We start from the raw sequence: 23,977 nt of genomic DNA on the forward strand, positions 1-23,977 counted from the left end.
TCATTGATTCTTTGTATTGTTCCTGTTCATTTTCCCAGATTTTCCATAACCAGAATTTCCTCTGTTTGTGTTTTCTTTATTGCCTCTATTTAAGTCTTCAAGTCTTGAACTGTTTCTTTTACCCGTTTGATTGTTTCTTCTTCGTTTTCCTGGGTTTCTTTGAGGGATTTATTAATTTCCTCCAATTTTTGTTTGTCTTTTCCTTTTCTTTAAGGGAGTTTTTCATTTCCTCTTTAAAGGTCTCGACCATTTTCATAAAGTTATGTTTAAGGTAGTTTTCTTCTACTTCTTCTGGGTTAGAATGATCAAGTCTTCCTGTTGTGTGACCGCTGGGTTATGGTATCATCCATCATCCTGCTTTTTTAGGTTCTTAAAGGAATTATTGCATTGACATCTATCCATCTCTTCCTTCAAAGGAGGCCAGCGGTGTCTTTGCATCTTGGTCCAATCCTTGCTGTGGTTGTCTGAGTGTTTGGGAGTTTTTCTTGGTCTGCTCTGTACAGTCAAGGTCTGTCTCAGAAAGCCTCTAAGGACTCTATATAACTGTTCTCTTGGTCTTCTCTCCTGGTTTTCTCTCTTGGTGCTCTCTCTTAATCCCCCCAGTGTTGTAGCAAGCTCTTGGTCCCTCTTAATTCCCCTCAGTATTGGCACAAGCTGTGTTTCAGAGGTCCACCAAGGTTACAGGAGGATAGGAAGGTTTGGGGGTGGAGTATGGCTAGTAGTTTGGAAGGTGGCTGGATTGGTTTGGGTTTGGGGGGATCCTAGCAGCAGGAAACTCCCAGTTGGCTGGCTAGAAAAGCCCAGGGAGTTGGGGGAGGGGCCTGGGTTTTATCCCACTGGGAAGTCCTAGAGAGTGGGGTGTTCTGCCATGTGGCTGTTCACTTACCTCTTAAGCCCCCTCAGTATTGGAGTAAGCAGTGTTTCAGAGTTTCACCAAGGCTGCAGTAGCCCCTTTTAGACTCTTATACTGCCATTACTATTTATGCCTGAAAAGAATGGAATTACATTCTCACTGAAAATCGAGTCAGCTCAATATTTGTAGCTGTGGTTCTGATGTCTTCTTTGACATATGTCTGCAAGTTTTTCCTATCTGGGTTCATGTTGGCAAATCCCTCGTTTTTCAGGAGTTTTTATTTTTTCTTTGCTTTTCTTTTGCACTTTTCAACGCTAAAGGACCTCTTGGGGGACACATTTAGTCAAGATTTATAACTGACATCAAATACGGAAGAGATTTTTATTTGACAGCCTGTGGCTGTGATTTAGCCAGTGTCTCTGTGTTAACTGACAATGGCCAAATAAGTTGCATTTGGAAGCAGGTCGCGTGTAGGTCACACGTAGGTCACTGGAATTCTCATAATAAAAGAGATCAATAATGACAAGAGGATTCTCATGTTTGCCTGTCTGTTTGTTGCATTGAATTTCTGCTCTTGCTGCTGTTTATTTTGGCTGGAGTTGGATCAATTTATATGCAGTCTGAGTCTGCAATGTAACTATGAATAACTGGTCTCCTGTTTCTGATTTATGACAGTGACGTTTCATGGCTCCCTACCATTTGCCACAGGCAGGAGTTTCTTAAACATCTTGGCTTTTATACATGGTTTGTTCAATTAATATTTGCAGAAGAAATTAGTGCTGTCGCACCTCACCACAAACTTTAGAATCACTTTGGAAATTTTTTAAAATTCTGTGAATTTTTAAAATTAATTACCTTATGAATTCTCTTGGCTGCATGTACTTTTCAGTACTGAATATCAGACCTTGGCCTTGTGCATGCTGGGCCACCACTGTGCTACTGAGCCACATCCCCGTTGTGGTTTGATTGCATTTCTAAGTCATCCATGAACATCACAGGGAGTTTAGAAGTCAACGAGTCAACCAGGAAAGAAAATACAATTAAGCTTTTCGATTTTTATCATATAAGCCTACACTTTGCTTCTAGATATTTTCATATTTAATGACATGTTTGCATCGCATCTTACACCCTGTATATTTGAGGGATGCCTGTTTATACACAAGAATCTTATGAACAATGTCTCTTATTCTTATCCTTCTCTAGTAGATTGAAGAAAATGAAAAACTCAATAGAATCTTACTCTATTCTATGAGAGGAGGTGGATAGAGCTGAGTCCCAGCACAGCCACAATCTAAGCCGCATTATCCTCAGATGTATGAAATAGTTTAAATACAACTATGAGACAGAGGGAAACACTTTAGAAAATAGATCACCCTTCCTCCAGGGTAGGTGTTTTGCGTTTTTGTTCTGCTATTTTGATGACTTTGCTGAATTATGAGCTTTGGAGTCGGAACAGCCTGGAATTAAATTCTTACGTAGCCACTTTCTGGCTGTGTGACTTCAGATGCCTAACCTCTATAATTTTCATTTTCCTCAGTTGTAAATGGGGTACAAAAATAACTGCTTCACAGGGTTGTCACCAATATTAAAACCCATAAAATGCTTCAGCTGTGTCCTAGCCTGAGTGACAAATTTTCATGCGGAAGACATTTAAATTGATAATGCAGAACACAGTTGCTCTGTGCTGTAATCTGACGCTTGCCTCTTCCAAGTTTTGCGTGTTGAAGTCCCAATCATTAGGGCGGTGGCGTTTGGTGGGGAGGGCCTGTTGGGAAGGGGTTAGCTCTAGGGTATTCCTGACAATGCCATTAATGCTCTTATGAAAGACACATGGGTGCTATGGGAGGTCCTTTGTCCTCTCTACCCTGTGAGCAGAACCATAGGCTTCTACAAGTCAGGAAGTGATCCCCACTGACAGTGAATCTGCTAGTCTTGACCTTGGACTTTTTAGGCTGCAAAACTGGAATGATGGGAAAGACACTTTAAAAATACTTAGACAGTTTCATATTTGTATAGAATGTATTTTAATCATTTTAATTCTTATTCATCTTTCTTATCCCTTTCACTCTTCCACTAAAGCATTTCCTCTTCCCAACAAACCCCTCCCCGGCTTTTGAGTCGGCTTTCTGTGGGTGTGGTCCTCTGAGTCTAGAATTGTGTGGGTAGGCCTGGATGGGATGTTATTTACTAGAGCATAGACCACTTGTCAGTGGCTACAGCACGGAAGAAAATGACAGCCCCTCTCGGAACAACCATCAGCTTCTGATAGTCCCTTGGGTAGGGGTGGAGCCCCATGGTCCCTCCTTCAGCTGTGATAAAATTTGGATGAACGGGACCCAATCTTGTGCACCTGTTGTGCAGGTCAACACAACTGCAATGGAGTTCAGGAATGGTGAGTATGTTATGTACAGTGGATTTCTTTTTGCTGTGTATTTCTCTATGCTCTGGCTCATACATTCTTTCTGTTTACTATTTCCGAATATTCCCTGAGCTTTGGAGTGTGCGGTTATACACAAAACATGTAGAGTCAATGACTTCAGCATCACATAGTCTCAGCATTTTGGCCAGTTATTGGTTTCTACATTAACTGATGACCGTTGTAATGGGAACCTTCTCTGGTGAAGGCTGTGTGCATCACTAATCGAGGGATACAGACATGAACATATAGAAGACAGTTGAACATCATGACCGTTTGGGGGGGAGGGAAGGTAGTCGGTTCTTAGCTTCTGCCTCTGACTAACAGAACTGGGCATGAATTCACTCCTGGGGAGCAAGCCTGGAGTCAGACACAAAGCCTCAGACACAGACTTGGCGTAGGTTCCTTGGCTTGTGTTGGTTGTGAGTTGATTCCAGTGGGAAAAAAGACATCGTTTGTTATTCTCCTTCTTCTCCCTTATAGACCCTTCTAAATTTTTTTAGTCTCTGAAAAACTTATGAGATAAAGTAGGGAGGGAGAAAGAGCAGGACTTCTGGGTGCTGAGGAGGTGGGAGACCACAGTCTCAGATTCAGCTTGGCGGAGACTTTAGCTGATCAAACTCCTGGGAAGAGATAACTCAAGACAGGAGATTTGATTTGACTTCTAGTTTGAGGGATGTGGCAGAAATCTAGGAAAGCCCTGATTCCAGGCAGTTCTGTGGCAGGGGGAGCCGGTGGCAGCAGCTGGCTGGCATCTCAACTGACCAGAAAGAAATGACTGAGGCAGGATTGTGCTGTAGACTCAAAGGCCCACACACCTCTGGAGAGAGTCCCTCTCTCCAAAACCTTTTACTCTGTGGGGCAGCTGGAGCTGGGGAGAAAGTGTGGAAGCAGAGGCACTTGCTGAGACATTTCTCATTCTGACTGCAGTAGAGGGCATGTAAGAAGGAGACTTCTGGCCCCTCTCACATCTCTAGCCTGGGATGTGGGAAAAGGAACGTCCTGAATGTCTAAAGTGCACCTCATGGAGGCTGGCTCCAAACCGAACTCTTAAAAGGAAGGAATAAATTTGTCCTTGTAGTGCAGTGTATTTTAAGAAGAAAAGAGAAGGGAGAAATGTAACTAAATACAATCCCCAAAATAAAAAAAAAAAATGGAAAAGAAAGGGAAAAAGAGATGTAAATTTAAATATTTCCTGCTGGCACCTGGATCCCAGTACCTGGATGCTGAGGCAGGAGGATGCTGAGTTTGAGGCCAGCCTTGGCTATATAGTGAGCCCTGGTCCTTTTCAAAGAAGAAAACAAAACCAACAGCAAAGCCTGTTTTTTGTTCTCTCTCTCTCTTTTTTTAAAAGGAATTCTGATGGTATATAAAAAAAAAACATTTTTTTTTCATAACAGATTGAAGAATGTCTCCTTGGTAAAGTAGATGCATTTAACACTTGACAATGGGCCTTGAAACTTACATTTGTAAGGTAATGTGGGATCAATCTTGCACCCCCACAGATGCTCGGAAACTTTCTCTGTTAGCGTCGCATTTAAAACTGAATCTTGGTTATTTGGAGATTTAAAGACGGTAAACAGGTCAGGCAGTGGAAAGCAAATAATGTCAGTCTGTTTTTGATGTGAGAAATAGCAAGGCTACATTTTTTTTCCAATTGACTTTGCAGTGGAAAGATTTTTAAGGTCCCTGAGTGGTTTATGTGATGCTTCTGCCAGCCACATCACTGCCTGTACTTCCTATGTAAATATCTTAATTTTTAAAATAATTATAAAAAGAATGCCAGCTTACTTAAAAATCCCAGGTTCCACTATCTTCAGCCTCACGATTTTGTAAGAGAGAACTGCTAAAATTTTTCCTGTGCCAGGGAAGATATTTGTATTACTTATGCAAATGATATGTATTTTATATTTATACTTTCTGTTTAAATTTTTAAATATCCTATAAATCAATCAGGTAAAAACCAAACATTGCCATCCACATAAGTTCCCACATCATTTCCCCATCTGTTATCACTGTCAATATGAGAATCTTTTCCCCCAGTCCCTTAAGAAGCTGAGATCGTTGTGCAGCTATCTGAATGTGTGAAATTCTATTAATTTTGGAAAAAATGTGATATCTTTTGGAAGGTCATCTAATTAATCATCCACCTGTTCACTTGGCAAGGGATTATAATTACAGATTACATTAGTCAGCCAGTGGCACCCAGGAACTAGAATCAAAGGTATGAGATGAACTGATAGACAGCACGTAGAATCCAGTTATCGGGAGACCAGGCTGTCGGCTCTGACTGCACAGCACCTTGATGTGGAGAGCTTGTTCAGATGCATGTACACACGTGCTTGTGTGTGCACACCAATGTGTTTATGTATATGTGCCTGGGGTCTGCAAAGCCCGTGAATATACAGGCATGCATACACATACCACTGCCTAGGGTCTATATGATATACATATATATATATATATACACACACAAACACCAGTGCCTGGGGCCATCATAACAGATGCATATACACATATTCATATACTTACACACACACACACACACACCATTATCTATGTCTGTGTGAAACATGCATATACGTATGTACACATACGTATACATACACACAGATACACACACACACACACACACACACACACACCCCAGAGCTTGAGGGTCTGCACAGAAACTTTAAAAAGTACTTAGGTATTTCAAGTTTGAAGTTGTGCCTTGTCTTGACCATCCTAAAAGAAAAATTAGAGTACATGAATATCCAGGTTTCAGGCAGGTGCTCATGATCTGCCCAGAAATGGAAACCTCTGTCGTGTAGAGATAAGATAGAATGGGGCTTTTGCTAGTGTGATAATCTTTCTTACCTAATCCTTAGTGACTTGCTCTGACCGGTGAAATAGAAAAAGGGACTTTCTCAAAGGGCCTGACGGTCAGAGTCCAACGACTGTGGGGTTAAACTGTTCTCCTACTTACGTTATGTTCTGGGAAACTGCACCAGCCCAGGGAGGTGCTCTGCCAAAGAGCAGCAGGAATCTACAGCAATGAGGAAACGGGAAGGAGGAACACACATGTGATCTAGTATGCCTGAGACATGCTGCATCATTCCAGGTCCCGAGCGACACAGCACATGGTCTTCAGAGGTTGGCCCCTGCTCTGTGAGGCCAGGTCATTCAGAAACCTGCCTAGCTTTCTTGAATGTTGTTTTCAAGGCTGGTCTTCCTCAAACAGAAATGTCCAGGTGTCTTGCTGGGAGTCACCTTGAGCCAAGCAGGGATTTCACTGCTGTGGTTGCTGATTAAGGCCCAAGCTTTCTTTACTGGAGCACTCCAGGTAGTTGCATAAGATAAACAGAACCAAATAATAGGGAATGGAAAACCCCCCTCTCCTGCGAATGATGAGAAATAGGAAGAAAGGAAAATGGAAGCTTTGATGTGGGAGGCCACATGTACGACCTTAGCAACTGTGATGAAGAAGAATTTTGCCTCAGGTGGAGGTCGCAGAGATAGACAAGACAAGGGGAAATTCTATGCAAAAGGTCTCACCCAGCACTTAATCTAACCTTTTCAAGGAGATTCTATGGGGCTACACCTCGTTGTGGTTGTCACACTTGATGAGGTGTTTGGGCTTTGTCTGAGAGGCAAAGAAAACAGGCGAGGAGGTGCTCTAATTCTGCCCAAGTCTTACGGACTGATCACTGAGGAAAGCATTGAGAGTGAGGGTATGAATGGAGGCAGGAAACAGAAGAAGGGAAGGGTCCAAGAGCAGGCTTTGATGACAGTTCTGATGAGAGCATGCTTTGTTGAATGGCGTGGTCATAGTCGGAATGGAAAGACATGCTGTATTAGTTGCTTTGCTTTTTGTTGGGACCAAATACCCATCAAGAAAAAAATGAAGTGAAGAGTTTGCTGTTGGTTTTTGGTTTGAGAGTAAGTCCAACATGGAGGGGAAGCCAGGGCAGCCAGAGCCTTGGTCCGGAAGCCAAGTGACACATGCTTGGCTCTCTTTCCCCATTTCCTCTTTTTATTCAGCCAAGAATTCCAGCCCATTGAAGGTATCGTCCACACTCAGGGCCAGTTCTCCTTTTTGGAAATCCTCTCATAGGAGCATCCTTAAACTTTTTTTTTATATCTGGTTCCAAATACAGTCAAGTAGATGGTGAGAATTAAAGATCACAGGTGCCTAGGTTTCAGACTTCTTTTGCGAGCAGCTAGCTAATCTGTACCTCTGTGGAAATGCTCATGTCAAGGGAGCCTGAGAACATCGATGAGACAGGAGGAAGTAAACTCATTGCTAAGGGAATCAAATTAAGCTGAGTTTTAAACATGCAATACTTTCTTTACAATATATTAGAAATTATTTTGGTAAATACGAGTACCAAGTAGTAATAATGGAGCCAGCTGCCTGTGCCCTCTCATGGCTACCTGGTCCCTTACTGATGAACATTAGGGAGACCTGTCATACTGAGCCTTCCTCTGAAATAGCATCATTCCTATGTCTTTGCAACATAAACCAATTGTGACTGTGAAAAAATAAAAAAAGGAGGAGGAGAAGGAGGGAGAGGGGTAAGAAGAGTTGAGAGAGACAGGTGGAAAAGAAATAAAGATAAAATACAAACAATGGAGACAGCTTCTGTTTTATGCTGTTTTCTTCATATGTGAAGTCCCATGCTAGGGAAGATACAAATGGCCCTAGGCTGGAGATATACCTCAGAGTACTTGCTACCTTTGCAGGTTTTGGTCCTTCTTCTGCCCATCGCAGGCACCAGGCATGTGCATGGTTTGCATAGACCCATGCAGGCACTCATACACATAAAATAAAATAAATACATCTTTAAAAATATCTTCAGAGGTGGCTAAGAGACTGAGTTCGGTATCTGTTCTCAGGCAAGTTCTACATCAGCGAACGTGCCCTAATACTGTGGAAGGAACCAGCCCAGGCTCACTCAGTATAATGGTTTTTGCAGACACCAGAGATTTTTCCCCACCTTTCTGACCTTCAATTTCCTCATCTGCAATTTGACTGTGCTGGCTTAGCATCAACCCAAAGGTCTCTCTAGTTTTCCGGGGCCGGAGTCTGTAAGTCTAATCACAGGTCTTTGCAAATTCTCATCGCTTCCAGTTTCCCCTTCCAGCTCTGGACAGGTATGAGGCAGTGTGCTGATGAAGCTAAGCAGCTGATAGAGAGAGCAGGGTTCCTACTTGGGGGAGGCCTTTGTTTATGCTAATGAGGGAGCTGAGAAAGTGCAATCGCTGAAGCAGGTGAGCAATTTCTTTGCTGAATCAGGTAATAGTTTTTCAATACTCAGATTATTTTCTCGGCTCTTTCCACGCTGTTTGCAGGGCTGGCAGCTGCAGGCACGCACGCTTTTTCATTTAATCTGTGTTTTGCAGAAGCAATTTTTATTGAGGGTATCCTGGTTGAAAGCTGATTTAATGGGTGTGATGTAACTTAAAAATTTCTCTTAATACAAAGAAAAGCAGGCAGCAGTCAATTCCGTGGATGGAGAGGCAAAACTGTTCATCTGATTTTAAAGTGACACTTTTCACACACAGGAAAAAAGGTAAAGGTTGGGTGTGCACACAGACAATCATTGCAGGTGACACCGGTAGTCTCCAGATACCCTGAGTTCCTTCTCTTTCCTTTTCTTCCAGGGTTTTGCTGGCAATGCGAATGCAGACAGCGTTGTGTACTATAGACTCCAGCCTTCAATCAAAGCCAGGTTTCTGCGCTTCATCCCTCTAGAATGGAACCCCAAGGGCAGAATTGGAATGCGAATTGAGGTGTTCGGGTGTGCCTACCGTAAGTGTTTTGTTTACCCAGCACATTGAAACAGATATCAAAGGAGATGCTTGAAAAACCACACTGCCCGCTGAAATAAATCAACTTCGTAGGTATGAAGAGAGACAGCAGACAGGAATGATTTCAGTTGAAAGCCATTCTGTGACCGAAACATGCCAATATTTACAGGAGCATTCAACTTTCACATCTGAATTCAGGCATGAAGTGTATTTGTGCTCTCTCTCTCTCTCTCTTTCCCCATTGTGGGCTTGTGTGTGTGTGTGTGTGTGTGTGTGTGTGTGTGTGTGTGTGTGTGTGTGTGTGATTGCTCTTTACCTGTTTTTTTGAGGCAGGGGCTCTCACTGAGGTGGAGTTCATTGATTCAGCTACTAGCTGACCAGTGAGATCCAGGGATATGCCTTTTTTTTGTTTCCCATCCCATTCACCCCAGTGCTGGGATTCCAAGGCTGTATCATTAATTGGTCCTAGCTTTTTCTGTGTGTGCTGGTGATGTCACCTGAGCTACCTCTCCAATCCCCTGAGTGTTTCTTATAGACAATGCACAAAGTAGCTCATGGTTTTGCAAAAATACCCTCGGGTGTCTGTGTGTGTGTCTGTGTGTGTGTCTCTGTGTGTGTGTGTGTGTGTGTGTATACCCATTTCTTACAAAACTATCATTATTAAGTAGGTATGAGTATTAAAATACTGCAACTCCCTAGTGGGTTACACTTAAAGTTTCAAGTCGGTACCCTCATTTTAAGAAAAGAGACAACAGTCCATCTGGTATGGCCAGCCAGCTGTTGTGAAAGCTGAGTATTTTCTCTCCAGACTAAACTAATATGCCAAGGAATTCAGTTTTAAGTGTACCATGTCCTCAGCATATATTAGAAGAGACGGCCAAGACCTCTGCCAGAATATAAAATGCGTTTGAAATATCTTCACATAAAAAAGGCAGAAGTCACAGATTTCACTGTCTCCCCCTAATGAAGCGTTTTATTACATGTTCTTGTGGGGAAGAGCCCTACCTCAAGCCACAGTACCCAGTAGGGCATCTGTAAAAGCAGTGAGCTGGCTAGCATGGTCTATTAGAAGGGTCTCAACAGACAAACAGGTTGAGGTTTTCGGAGATTCAGGCACTGACCCAGTGTCTTACAACTAACACATGGGAAACTTCAGAATAAGACCTCAGGACTGTCCAGTTTTACTACATCATTATCCCTCAGCAGAAATTTATTTGCTTATTTTTTAGCCACTAATGGTTTCTTATTTTATATGTATCCTGTCACTTTAGGATGCTGTCCTGGCAATGGCCTGCTTCCTTTTACTAACAGAGAAGAAAAGCAAATGTCAGAAAGAAGTCAGATGACTTGATGAAGTCTTCAAAGATTTTTTTTAAATAATTATTTTAATTGTGTGTCTCTGAGTGGGTATGTGTACATGTGTGCAGGTGCCCACGGAGGTCAGAAGAGGGCATCAGATTCCCTGGATCTTGAGTTACAGGTAGCTGTGAATTGACACATGTAGGTTCTGGGGACGGAACTTGGTTCCTCTGGAAGAGCAGTTTGTGGTCTTATCTGGTAGGCCTTCTCTCCAGGCCATTGCTGAAGTTTTAAAAACTGTCAGGTCAAGAGATCATATTGTATAGACTTCCTGGAGCGCCTCGTATATTTTAATGATGTTCCTAGTATTAAATGCCATCATTAATCAACACTTTTTCCCTTCAGGCTCCTAGAGCAACAATAATGATGTTTGATGGAACAGTAATTCAATTAACAGCAGCACCAATATCAATATTAATAACATTAATATTGCTAATCCTAAAAATAGAAGAACTTGCCGAGTACTTACTAGAGGCACTAGGGTGTTTCTTTGTGTGTATGTAATACGTGTGTGTGTGTGTGTTTATACATGCTTATGTGTATGTGGGTGCATGTATCCATAGTATGTGGACACCAGAGGCTATTATCAGGGGTCTTCCTCAAACATCCTTTTTCTGAGACTAGTCTTTCACTGAACCTGGAGTTTGCACTAATTCCACTAGACAGTTTTTGCAGGAAGCCCATAGATCCTTCCGTGTCTGACTTCCCAGTGTTAGGATTATAGACATGTGCCATTGTGGCTGACTTTTCATGTGGATGCTGGGAATCTAGACTGAATTATGCAGTTCATTGCGTGCTTCTTATAGGCACTAGACAAAGACGTTTATGACATATCAAAGGGACCCAGGTAATTATGACAAGATAATGTTTCCCTTTTTCCATTTTACAAAAGAGAACTAAGGCTTGGGATGGATGACTGGCTCGGGCTGCCCAGACAGGAAGTGACAAAGCTAGGTTTGCAGCCCAGGACTCAAGCTCTTGCTCCCTGCAGCTCCTGGATCACAGAGCCAAGTTCCAGAGTAGCTTTTTCACCATCTGCCCAGCTGGACTGCTGGCTTTCTTGGCTTCCACAGTCCTGCTTAGTTGCTCTGGGTATGTTTGTTTCTCATTTCATAATTTTCAGACCTGGGAAATAAACACCCTTTGAAAAATAGCCTACCCTAATCAAGTTCTGGAAGTCAGAACTTGGACAGTCTTATTTCTAACACATTTATATCATCATCATTATTATTATTATTGCAGTTCTGGGGACTGATTCTAGCCCCTGTTATGCACTAGACAAGTGCTCTACAATGGGTCCATCTCTCCAGCCTTTGTCTTTAAATGCTGGAGGTTAGCCAAACTCATACATGCATGATGGATAAACAAGAGAACAGATATCAGACTGCTTTGTATTGACAACTGTATTCTCTATGAAATGTTCATTTTAAAAACTATTTACTACAGCAGAGTAAGAGCTGACATTGATTGTGGATACACTGTGACATGAATCATTTCTAGAGACATTCTAATTCAATTCTGATATTTCCCATGGTAAACTGAGTCTTGGGGAAATGAAGCAATATGCCCACTTTCAATACTTGATAACTTTTGAATTTTGACTGTAAATTCAATGCTGTTTTGCTGACATCTAATTATTGCTTATAATACCCATGAGGTAGTGCCTGATGAGGTTTAGGCTGCTTTGAGTTCTCTTTGATGCCATATGACTCAGGATAGCCTGTCTCCCAACTGTCCAGGCCCATAACTCTTTGAAACACCCACTTTGTTGTGATTGCATTTGCTACTTTGAGGAAAAGTCCATTTCCCACCTACCAATCAGTCTCCTTTTCTCTCTGACTCATGATTTAAGCAGTAGTAGATTTTAAGCTCAAATACACAGAGTAAAATAGTATGACAGAGGCCAATGTAAAATGGTGGATGCATAGTTTTAAACTATTATGTGATATTAAGTAAACAGTTTAGTGGAAAGATATTCTCATAGAGAGTCAAAAACTAACTTAAAATTGGCTTGGGTGTACATGACTTCTAGGAATAGGTTGGATCATATTAGCTTTAATCTTTCAGTTGAATAGTCATCACATTCTCAAACAATGCATGCCATCATCCTTGCTTGAGTGTTAGTTAATTACACATGATACCATAAAGCCAACAAGTATTGAACAGTTATTATGCACCAAAGAGCATTATTTGTAGGGATTTTCTCATTTAGTTTGAACAGCACAAAGGGGTAGGTACATGAATATCACCATTTTATGCAGGCATAGGAGACAAGCAAAATTTTCTACCTAATGAGCCATAGACTTGTTTTCAGTAACTGGGCATAGGAATAGTTGAAACAATTGGCTTTTTCCACTTATGAATGAAGGGGCCTGAATATTTTCAGCATAAGCACCAAGTTCTTTGATTTTGTTTGCCACACTTTTGAGTGGTGGAGGCAAGAACAGGCTAGAGTTTTCTAGGCATTGGAGGGCATTCTGCTATAATGTCTGTAAATAGGAAACAATGGTATTTGGGGTGAGGGCATGGTCTCCCTCCTAGATAACAGCCATGGGATGCACTCACATAACATAGTTCATGGACAGGCTTTGTTTGTGCTATTCATTCAAGATCAGTCAATATCAAAGTGCCTGACATCTGACATGGAAGAAAGTGAATCAAAGACATGTCACGAACTGTAACATGAGGGCCGGCTTGTTGGGGTTTCCGTCCCGCCCGGTACCCCAACAGCCGGCAAATCCCAAAGAGAAATTACACACAGGACTCCATAAGGTTATAAACTGATTGGCCCATTAGGTCAGGCTTCTTGTTAACTCTTATAACATATATTACCCCATTATTCTGATCTATGTTAGCCACATGGGCTCAGTACCTTTCTCAATGTGACAGCTTACATGTTGCCTCTTCGGTGGTCTGTGCAGGAGTGGCTGAGAGAGAGCTTCTGCTTCCAGAATACTCCCAGTCTCTTTGCTCCACCCCTACTTCCTGTCTGGCTTTCCCGCCTATACTGCCTGCCTGGCCAATCAGCGTTTTATTAAAATATGATTGACAGAATACAGATAATTCTCCCGCACCATTTCCCTCTTTTTTTTTTAAAAAAACAAAGGAAAATACCCATAATCCATTTGTTGGGAATGTGGGCGTAGTATTTCAGGCTACTTCCTGCTGGTTGGGGGCGCTGATAGTCTTAAGGGGACCTAAAGAAAATTTAGAATTATCATCAAGTCCTGACTGGAGTATCCTGTGAGTCTTGATCATCTCAGGCAGCAGTCTTGAACCTGTTCTGGATGAAGAACTCAGACATCTGGGCCATCTGTTCCTGTCGGAGATTTCTCAGGTGGCCTTCCTTGATCATACTGGATTTTTCTTAACTCAGAATAAATCCAAAGCCTCTCGTTTTCTGTGGAAACAAAAACAAAATCTCTTCTCCAAAGTAACATACCTTTTGACTTCAGTTTTGAAGCCAAGGTATTTTCAAAATATCTATATTGGATTAATTCAGCAGCATTTATAAACAAAAGTCTTTTAGCAGCTCTTGCTCCTTCCTCAGCATTTAAACAATTCAAAGAGAGCATAATAGCATACAGTATCAAGATTCTCTGTTTATTTTCCATCTTTATTTTAACCTCTATTTCTTTTATTTTTTTTTCTTTTACTTTTTGAGACAGGTTCTCTGTATATCTTTGTCCTGGAATAACTCTGTAGACCAGGCTGTCCTTGAACTCACAGAGATCTGCCTGTCTCTACCTCCCCAGTGCTGGGATTAAAGGTGTTTGCTACCATACCTTGAATTCACAGAGATCTGTCTGTCTCTGCCTCCCAGGTATTGGGATTAAAGGCGTGTACTACCACACCTTGAGGTCACAGAGGTCAATCTACCTCTGCCCCTTAAAGTCACAGAGGTCAATATGCCTCTGCCTCCCAGGCATTGGAATTAAAGGTGTGTACCACCACACCCAACTACTCTCTTTCTTCCTTTTTCTTACATTAAGAACTTTAACTTTTAGCCTGCATATATATTTTTAACACAGTGTAAAATATTTAGAGGTTTTTTTTTCTCTTTGAATCTCTCTTTACTGTATATCTCTCTTTTTCTGACTTCATAAGCCTTTAATTTAGTAATCAATATGGAGAGCCATGGCTTTGACGGCTAGATCCAGCTCATTTTTTAGCTTTCCAGCCTCACGGCTGAGATACCAGCCAGAGCTGTGTTCACTGCCACAACTCTATGGCATTTCAAGGTCCTTGCCAGCAAGCAAGCTGGAGCATTCTGCTCACGGACCACACTCAGTCGGACTGCCTGCCTGAAAGAGTCAGAGTTTGCCCTGGCAGGATGGTCCAGAAAGCCGGCACTTCAAAACAGCACAGCTTTTTTCCTGCTACGACCGAAAAGCATGCACTCAGCTCTCCACCAACAGCATCCAAGTGTTTCGTGGCAGGACCTCCCAATGAGCTGCAAGGTTTTGCAGCCAAGGCTGAGTCAAGAAGCCTCTCCTAGATGAGAGCACTTGCCCGCCTCTAGCAAGCAGAGCAGAACCGAAAAACTGCTGCCACCAAGAAAACATACCCCACTCTACTCTTTCCCAAACTCTCCCAGGCCTTTCGTGGACTCACCTATCCACGTCTGGGCGCCATATGTAACATGAGGGCCGGCTTGTTGGGGTTTCCGTCCCGCCCGGTACCCCAACAGCCGGCAAATCCCAAAGAGAAATTACACACAGGACTCCATAAGGTTATAAACTGATTGGCCCATTAGGTCAGGCTTCTTGTTAACTCTTATAACATATATTACCCCATTATTCTGATCTATGTTAGCCACATGGGCTCAGTACCTTTCTCAATGTGACAGCTTACATGTTGCCTCTTCGGTGGTCTGTGCAGGAGTGGCTGAGAGAGAGCTTCTGCTTCCAGAATACTCCCAGTCTCTTTGCTCCACCCCTACTTCCTGTCTGGCTTTCCCGCCTATACTGCCTGCCTGGCCAATCAGCGTTTTATTAAAATATGATTGACAGAATACAGATAATTCTCCCGCACCAACGAACTTTGTCCAAGATCAGATAATATATGTTAGACCCAAATCTAAAACGAATGATGTAATTTCCCAAAGTTAGTGCTCTTCCCAACTACTAGAACCTTGCATCTATTCACAAATATGTATAGACTGACTTTTTTCCAGAAGAGAGTTTTTTCTATATATTGGGTCTATAGAGAAAATCTAAAGTAGTATACATTTTATTAAGTAAGATAGACAGTGCAATATTGGAATGCATTGTACTCATCAAAGCAAAATACTGTAGTTTGTGAAATATTAAAGCTTATAAATATGAGGGACAAAGATTGAGGTTAATAAAAGAAGTTGATAACAGTATGCTTTGAAATTAAGATACATTTTCACACAATAAGATTGGAGGAGATTCCAGATAGAAGAAATTATTCCACTCAGGCAAACACAGGAAAGAGAGTTGATGGATCATGGAATGAGTAACTTTAATTGTCAGTTTGATACAATCTAGAATCACCTGGAAGAGAGTCTTAATGAGTAAGTTGTCTATATTGAGTTGGGCTGTGGGCATGTCTGAGGGGAGATTGTTTGAATAAAGTCAGTTAATGTGAGAAGTGCCAGCCCCTTGTAGGGCACATCCTCCTTAGGCTAGAGTTTGCATTGTGAATGATGACTCACACAGAAATGGAGGTTATATGTTGGAGAGCTAAATATGTATATGGAAGCAGAATTGAATGTTTTTGATGTCACCTGTGCAAGCCAACCAGTGTACCATACTAGAGCAACAATCCACCAATGGGGAGAAGGTAAGAGTCAAGGATCTACTGCAGATCCCGAAGCATCAGAGCTCGGTTACATTGTGACGGGACACTGCCTCATTGCATCTAGAAAGCTAGACTGGAGACTGAATAGGCTGTGGAAGAGAACAGAGGGATAATTAATCCTGTTGTTGACTCATTGAGTTCAAGTGCCTATGAAATATGAAGCCACTCCAGCCTTCATGTTGACAGTATAGAACTGAACCACTCATAAATTTACTTCTTAGTAAATCCTAAAGTGTTCCCCCTGTGTCACGCTAATAAAATAATGAAGTGCTAAATTTCAACAACTACTTGTACCTTAAAAATAATGTGAATGCTTCCCTACAACTAGAGCAGACTCTTCATACATTTAATATATGTATTTATATAATTAATATATTTTATTACGGTACGTGTAGTTGTGCGTGTGTGTGCATGTGTGCACTACCTGTGGAGGTCAGAGGGACATTTCAGGAGTCAGTTCTCTCTTCCACATAGGTCCCAAGACTCAGGCTCAGGTTATTAGGCTTGGCAGCAAGCACATTTACGGAATATGAGCCCTATTTTTCACATTTTTAAAATGCCAGCTTCTTCCCATATTGTGTAATACACGTGCCTGCTAAAGTTTTTGACTCAGGCTGTCCTGTGATCATTTCAGGGAAAATGGTTATTGTGAGACCCACCTGTAATTTTATTGCCCTCTGCTCCAACAAGCTAGAGCAACAACTGATTGTGAAGAGGGGCCAGGTGTGTAGAAAACCCGTCTCCAAGAGCCCGCTCTACTTTAACGTCAGCAAACCTGAAGTTGTCTCCCGAGGACTGAGTGAAGCAGAAGCTAAATTTTATGGCATCAACGGGAAAGGGGAAATTTTAGATGTGTTGGCCCCTGCATCGGTGAACACATTTATAGATCCAGAGAAGAAATGGATGGAAGGGCATGAGTGATGGAAGACAGGAAAGAAAAGAAAATAAGGTCTTTGATGATTAGATGGGGAGATGCTTTGTGTTCCAAAGACAAACACAAGAATGCAAACAAAAGTCGGGTGGGAAAATAACTGGGTAAAAATGAATGTTTCTGACATGCCCTTAGGGAGTAGAGATTAAACCGCAGGAGGTAATGTTCATAATTGTGAATGAATTGCTTGAGCGATTGTCCTTAGTCTGCACTTAAAATTTCTTGTCTGTAATCTTGAGCAAGCATGCTTAGTTTGTAGCCTATGGTCTCCCCCCCCCCCCCCCCCCGCTACAGTATAAGAATATCCAACTATTTAGCCAAACTGAATTAATTTCAGTTGCTGTGACATGCCACAATTTTATGGTTTTTCTAGCCCTAGGGGCTTTTGCATGATGCCTATAGCAATTGCTCCGTATTCTACCTTCGTTCTTCCACTTAGATAATTGCCTTGCTCGTTCTCTTCCCTCAGCAAGTAATAGTCCCTCTCCCCTTCCTTGATACCCCACTTTCAGGCCAAGAGATGTTTTCAGCTGTCACGAAACACTCTTTTTTCTCCACAGTGCATTCTCATTGTACGGGTGCACAACAGTTTCCTTTCTGCTATCAATCTTCTGGATAGATGGAGGAGTGAATGGGGGCATTTTGGTGAACCTCAGGGAGGCTTCCCCTATCATCCACGCAGCATGTTCAACACTGACAATCATGAACAGGGCACAGGGAAAAGTGAATGAGAAGACATGAGGAGAACAAATGTAGAAAAGTCCCAAACTAAGGCATTTAATTGCTTAAATATTGACTATGTAAGAGGAAATTATGGGCTTTATTCATTGAATGGAACATAAGTCAATCATGACAAAGCTCATGCTAACTTAAAAAAAATAGGAATGTAAATTAGCAATGCCCTGAAAACTGAAGACTAGAATTATACACTGTGAGCCAGCTTTCGATATTGCAATAGATACTTGAGTTCACCAACTCAAGAAGAGCAAACGTTTGCTCTGACTGTTTTGGAAGTTTAGCTCATGACTCTACTGGCTTGTTGATTTGTAGCTTGGGATAAAGCAGAGCTTTATTGCAACAGAATGTGGCAAAGCTGTTCATTTCCCAGTTGGGATATGAGTAAAAGAGAGAATAAAAAGAGACTGGAGGTCCGCAGTGCCTTTTGAGGCATGCTGAAAGACTAGAAGACTATTAGAATGTATTTCTTAAGGTTTTCACCATTTTCTAATAGCAAGAGGCAAGCCTTGTCTACACAGACTGTCACAGAGAACACTTAAGATCCAGAGTATGACAATCTTGTCAGTAGATTTCAGCTTAGAAGACAAATATAGTATAAGACTCCTGACAAAGCAGATATTTACCAAGGTGAAGACAATATTTGTCTTAGCCAGTGTTCTGTTGCTGGGAAGAGACACCATGACCAAGAAACTCTCATAAAAGGAAGAATTAGATTGTGGGCTTGCTTCTAGTTTCAGAGGGTTAGTTCATTGTCGTCATGGCAGCGTGGAAACATGGCAGCACTAATGGTGTTGGAACCATAATTGAGCGTTACATCCTGAATCTCAGGCAAAGAGAACTACACTGGGCCTAGTGTGAGCCTTTGAAAACTCAAAGTCCACACTCAGTGACACGCTTTCTCCAAAAAGGCTATACCTTCCAATCCTTCTCAAATAATGATACTCCCTGATGGCTAAATATTAAAACATATGCGCCAATGGGGGGCATTTTTACTTAAGCCACCATAATACTCAAAGAGAGCAACATAGTAATTTTCTGTTTTACGGATTCTGATCTGTTCTACCATTTGTCTAGTTAGGACAAAAAATTAAAAGACGTTCATTTATGAAAACTAAAACCTATGATTGAGTTAAATGCATATTTATTGAGCAAGTTTCTCATGGTAACTGCTGAAAGTTGACAACTAACTTAGACACAGCTCCTCATCTGACTGTTCATCCTGAAAGGCATAGCTGAAGGATCCTATTTTGTGCCAAAGTTTAAAAGGAACACAGCTCCTAGTCAGAGCAAAATTCAGCATGCAAATTCTTTCTTTCTTTGTAAAGCATTTGGATAGTCCTAATAGTTTTACTTGATAAGTGGTGTTCTGTTAATACTGCCACACGCATTAGTATTACAATACTGGAACATGAAAAGAGAAAATATGAAAATCCATCAAAAATATGTCTTAAAAAGTCAGAATTAATTGAGTAGGCTTGTGCCATCCCACAACAGAAGCAGTTAGCATCAATAAAAAATATTTCTAAAACTTCAAAACACGTCAAGTATATTTAAATGAAGGGGTTCATGATAATATTTAATTTTTAAGATTTATATTTGTTTTTGAAAATTATGTGTGTGTGTGTTTCAATGTGCATGTGGGTGCAGTATCCATGCAGGCCAGAAGAGGACGTTGGATCCCTTGGAGTTGGAGTTAACAGGTGGTTGTTAGCTGCTAGGTATGGGTGCTGAGAACAAAATGTGGAACATCAGGAAGAGCATAAAGAATCTTAACTTCTGAACTATCTTTCTAGTTTTGCTTTTCTGTGTGTGTGTGTGTGTGTGTGTGTGTATGTGTGTGTGTGTGTGTGTGTGTGTGTGTGTGTGTGTGTGTATGTTTGTGGACAATTTGTGGGCTGTAGTTCCCTCCTCCCACCATGTAGTTCCCATTGATTGAATTCAGTTCATCAGGCTTGGAAACGAACCCTTTTACCCACTGAGCTATCTCACTGGTCCCATGATTACAATTTTTAACAGCCCCATTAGTCACATAGGAGAGATATTAAGGTTCCAATTTCTTATTTTGAAAACCAATAAAAGAAGTGAAAGCTGCATTTCTTTCATAATCTCTATAATAATCTATAATATGAGGTAATCAAATACAAGAGAAAAGAGTGTTTCTTTTTTTCCTTTTAACTAGGAAATAATATAAAGAAAAGATGCTATTGAAAATATGCTCACTTGGCAACCTTGGATAAAGAAATGGATTACAGTAACTGCAAATGTTCAAAAGAAGATTAATGACTTTCCTTTTTGGTATGTTGAGTCAGAATAGCTTCCATTGGATTGATGTGCTACCCACAAGTAAACATACTAGGTAGATAGTTTTTTATAAACTGACTCAGAGCTCTAAAATTCATTTCAAAGCAGGTATAAACTCGAAAGCATTTGATTCTCTAAAGCCAAGAAGCACATTCCCGGAGATTTCATATTCACCTGGCATTTTCTAAGGGCAAGCAGAAAGTTTCCCTGTCATTCCAAACTTAGGAGACAGAGGTCAGAGCTCCAGGTCCCCAGAGAGGCTAGGAACTGAGAAGGGAATATTCAAAAGGTTATCAATGAGAGCCCGAGCTTTGGCTGCCCACTCACACTTGGATTTATTGAGTGCTGTGTGCCTTTTTGAATTTTATTTTATTTTTTTATTTCTTTTACATACCAACCACAGTTCTCCCTCCCTCCCATCCTCCTGTTCCTCCTCACCCCTCCACCTCCTATTCACTCTCCAGAAAAGATAAGGCCTCCCATGCGGAGTCAACAAAGCCTCATCTAGCTGAGGCAGGACCAAATGCCTGCCCATCCCCCCACCCCCCCCATCCCCCTACCCCCTCACCCTCCCTTCCCCCACCCCCCCACTCCCCGCCAACTGCTGTATGCCCTGCATCTGGGCTGAGCAAGGCATCCCACCACAGGGAATGGGCTTCAAAAAATCAGCTCAGGTACTAGGGATAGGTTCTGGTCCCACTGCTAGGGACTCCACAAACAGCCCAAGTCACACAGCCATCACCTGCATGCAGAGGACCTAGTTTGGTACCATGTAGCTGTTATGTAGTTCTTGAGGTCCAAGATACCCAGGTCAGCTGTCTCTGTGGGACAGGATGGAAATCTCCATCATGATGTTGATTTCCCTTTGCTCATGTAATCCCTTCTTCTCCCTCTCTTTGACTGGACTCCTGGAGCTCTCTGCCCAGTGCTACCCAGTGCTTCCCAGTGCTGTGGATCTCTGGCTCTGCTTCTATCAGTTACTGGATAAAGGTTCTATGATGACAATTAGGGTAGTCATCAATCTGATTCTAAGAGTTCAAGGACCCTCTCTACTATTGCTGGTAGTCTTAGCTGGAGTCATTCTTGTGGATTCTTGGGAAATGCCAGGTTTGTCCCTAACCCCATAACGACTCCTGCTATCAAGATGATATCTCTTTCATTACTTTTCTCCATCCTCCCCCAACTCACCCATCCTGTCCCCTCATGTTCTCATTCCTCATCCACTCCCCTATATCCCTCTGCTGTTTATCCAGGAGATCCCATCTATTTTCTCTTCCTAAAAGGGTGGTCCTTGTGTCCTTAGAGTTCTCCTTGGTACCTAGCTTCTCTGGGACTGTGGACTGTAGCCTGGGTATCCTATGCTTTATATCTAATATCTACTTATGAGTTGAGTACACACTGTGTTTATATTTCTAGGTTTAGGTTACCTCACTCAGGATGACTTTTTTCTAGTTCCATCCATTCATCTGAAAATTTCATGATATCTTTCCTCCTTTTACAGCTGAGTAAACGTACCACATTTTCTTTATCCATTCTTCAGGTAAAGAGCATTTAATTTGTTTCCAGGTTCTGTTTATAATGAATAAAGCTGCTATGAACATAAGTTGAGCAAGTGCCCTCATGGTACAATGATTGAACATAATTTGGGTATATGCCCAAGGGTGGTATTGATGGGTTTTGAGATAGATTGATTCCCAATTTTCTGTCAGACTGTCATACTGATTTCCAAAGTGTTTGTACAACTTTACACACATACCAGAGGTGGAGGAGTGTTCCCTTTACTCCACATCCTCTCCAGAATAAGCTGTCATTAGCGTTTTTAATCTTAGCCATTTTGACAGGTGTAAAATTATATCTGAGTTGTTTTGATTCTCATTTCAAAATTGACTAAGAATAATGAGCAATTCCTTAAATGTCTTTCAACCACTTGAGATTATTCTGTTGTGAGTTATCTGTTTAGATCTTTACCCCATTTTAATTGGATTATTTGATATTTTGCTAACCAATTTCTTGAGTTATTTATATATTTTGGATACCAGCCCTCTGGCAGATGTGAGGTTGGTGAAGACCTTTTTCCATTCTGGAGGCTGTATTTTGTCTTACTTACCATGTCATTTGCCTTACAGAAGCTTTTCAGTTTCAGGAGGTCTCATTTATTAATTGATGTTTTCAGTATTTATGCTAATGGTATTATATTTAGGAAGTGGTTTCCTGTGCCAATGTATTCAAGACTATTTCTCATTTTCTCTTCTATCAGGTTCAGTGTAACTAGATTTATATTGAGGTCTTTGATCCACTTGGACTAGATATTTGTGCATGGTCATACATATGGTTCTATTTGCATTCTTCTACGTGTTGATATCCAGTTATGTCAGTATTGTTTGGAGAAGTTGCTTCCTTTTTTTCCATTGTACCATTTTGGCTTCTTTGTCAAAAATCAAAAGTTCAAAGGTGTGTAGATTAATGCCATGGTCTTTGATTTGATTCCATTGATCAATGTGTCTGTTTTTAAGCCAATACAAGCTGTTTTTAATTATTATGGCTCTATTTTTAGATCTTAGAGTAAGAAATGGTGATGCCTCTGGACGTTCCTATATCGTACGTGACTGTTTGAGCTATCCTGGGTTCTTTGTTTTTTCATTTGAATTTTAATATTGGTTCTTTTGCGATCTGTGAATAATTGTGTTGGAATTTTGATGAGGATTACATTGAATCTGTATGAACATTAATTTTGGTAAGTTGCCGTTTTTACTATGTATTGATTGGAAATCTTTCCATTTTCTGATACCTTCTTCAATTTATTTCTTCAAAGACTTAAAGACTTAAAGCTCTTGTCATACAGGTCTTTGATTTGATTGGTTGGAGTTACCCAAAGATATTTTAAATTCTTTGTGGCTATTGTTATGGGTGATGTTTCTCTGATTTCTTTCTCAGAACATTTAACATTTGTATATAGGAGGACTACTATTTTTATATTTTTAGTTAATCTTGTGTCCTACCACGTTACTGAAGGTGTTTTTCAGCTATAGGATTTCTCTGGTAGAATTTTTGGGATCACTGATGTATACTATCATATCATGCAAATAGTGAAAGTTTGACTTTTTCGTTTCCAATTTGTATCCCCTTGATCTCCTTTTGTTGACTTACTGCTCTCGCTAGAATTTGAATACTGTATTGAAGAGATGTGAAAAGAGTGGACAACCTTGTCTTATTCCTGATTTTAGTGAAACCATTTTGAGATTCTCTCCATTTAATTTGATGCAGGCTGTTGGATTGCTGTATATTGCCTTTAATATGTTTAGGTATGATCCTTATATTCCTGATAGCTCCAAGACCTTTATCATGAAGGGGTGTTGGAGTTTGTCAAAGGCTTTTTCACCATTAAATAAGATGATCATGGGTTTCTTTTTTTGAAATTGTTTATATGATGGATTACATTGAATTGACAGGGTTTTTGTTGTTGTTGTTGTTGTTTTGTATGTTGAACTATCCCTGCATCTCTTAAATGAGGCCTATGGTGGATAATTTTTGATGTGTTCTTGTGATGCGGGAGAATTGTCTGTATTCTGTCAATCATATTTTAATAAAACGCTGATTGGCCAGACAGGCAGTATAGGCAGGAAAACCAGACAGGAAGTAGAGGTGATGCAATGAGAACAGGAGAATTCTGGGAAGCAGGGGTTCCTCCGCCATTCCTGCGCAGACCACCGAAGAGGCAACATGTAAGCTTTCACACTGAGAAAGGTACTGAGCCCATGTG

At 41.1% G+C, this 23,977-nt stretch overlaps 1 protein-coding gene across 1 annotated transcript in view; it reads left to right on the forward strand.

Annotated features, from left to right (window-relative positions):
• The window catches only part of Cntnap4 (contactin associated protein family member 4), a 298,020-nt gene that overhangs the window by 146,814 nt on the left and 127,229 nt on the right, over positions 1-23,977 (forward strand). Inside the window, exon 4 of the mRNA XM_048437330.3 lies at positions 8,916-9,063. Within this exon, the coding sequence (XP_048293287.3) occupies positions 8,916-9,063 (148 nt within the window). The remainder of the gene's footprint in view (positions 1-8,915; positions 9,064-23,977) is intronic.

Source organism: Myodes glareolus, chromosome 22, assembly GCF_982192425.1.
Source record: "Myodes glareolus chromosome 22, mMyoGla1.1, whole genome shotgun sequence".
NCBI classification, from domain to species: Eukaryota; Metazoa; Chordata; class Mammalia; order Rodentia; family Cricetidae; genus Myodes; species Myodes glareolus.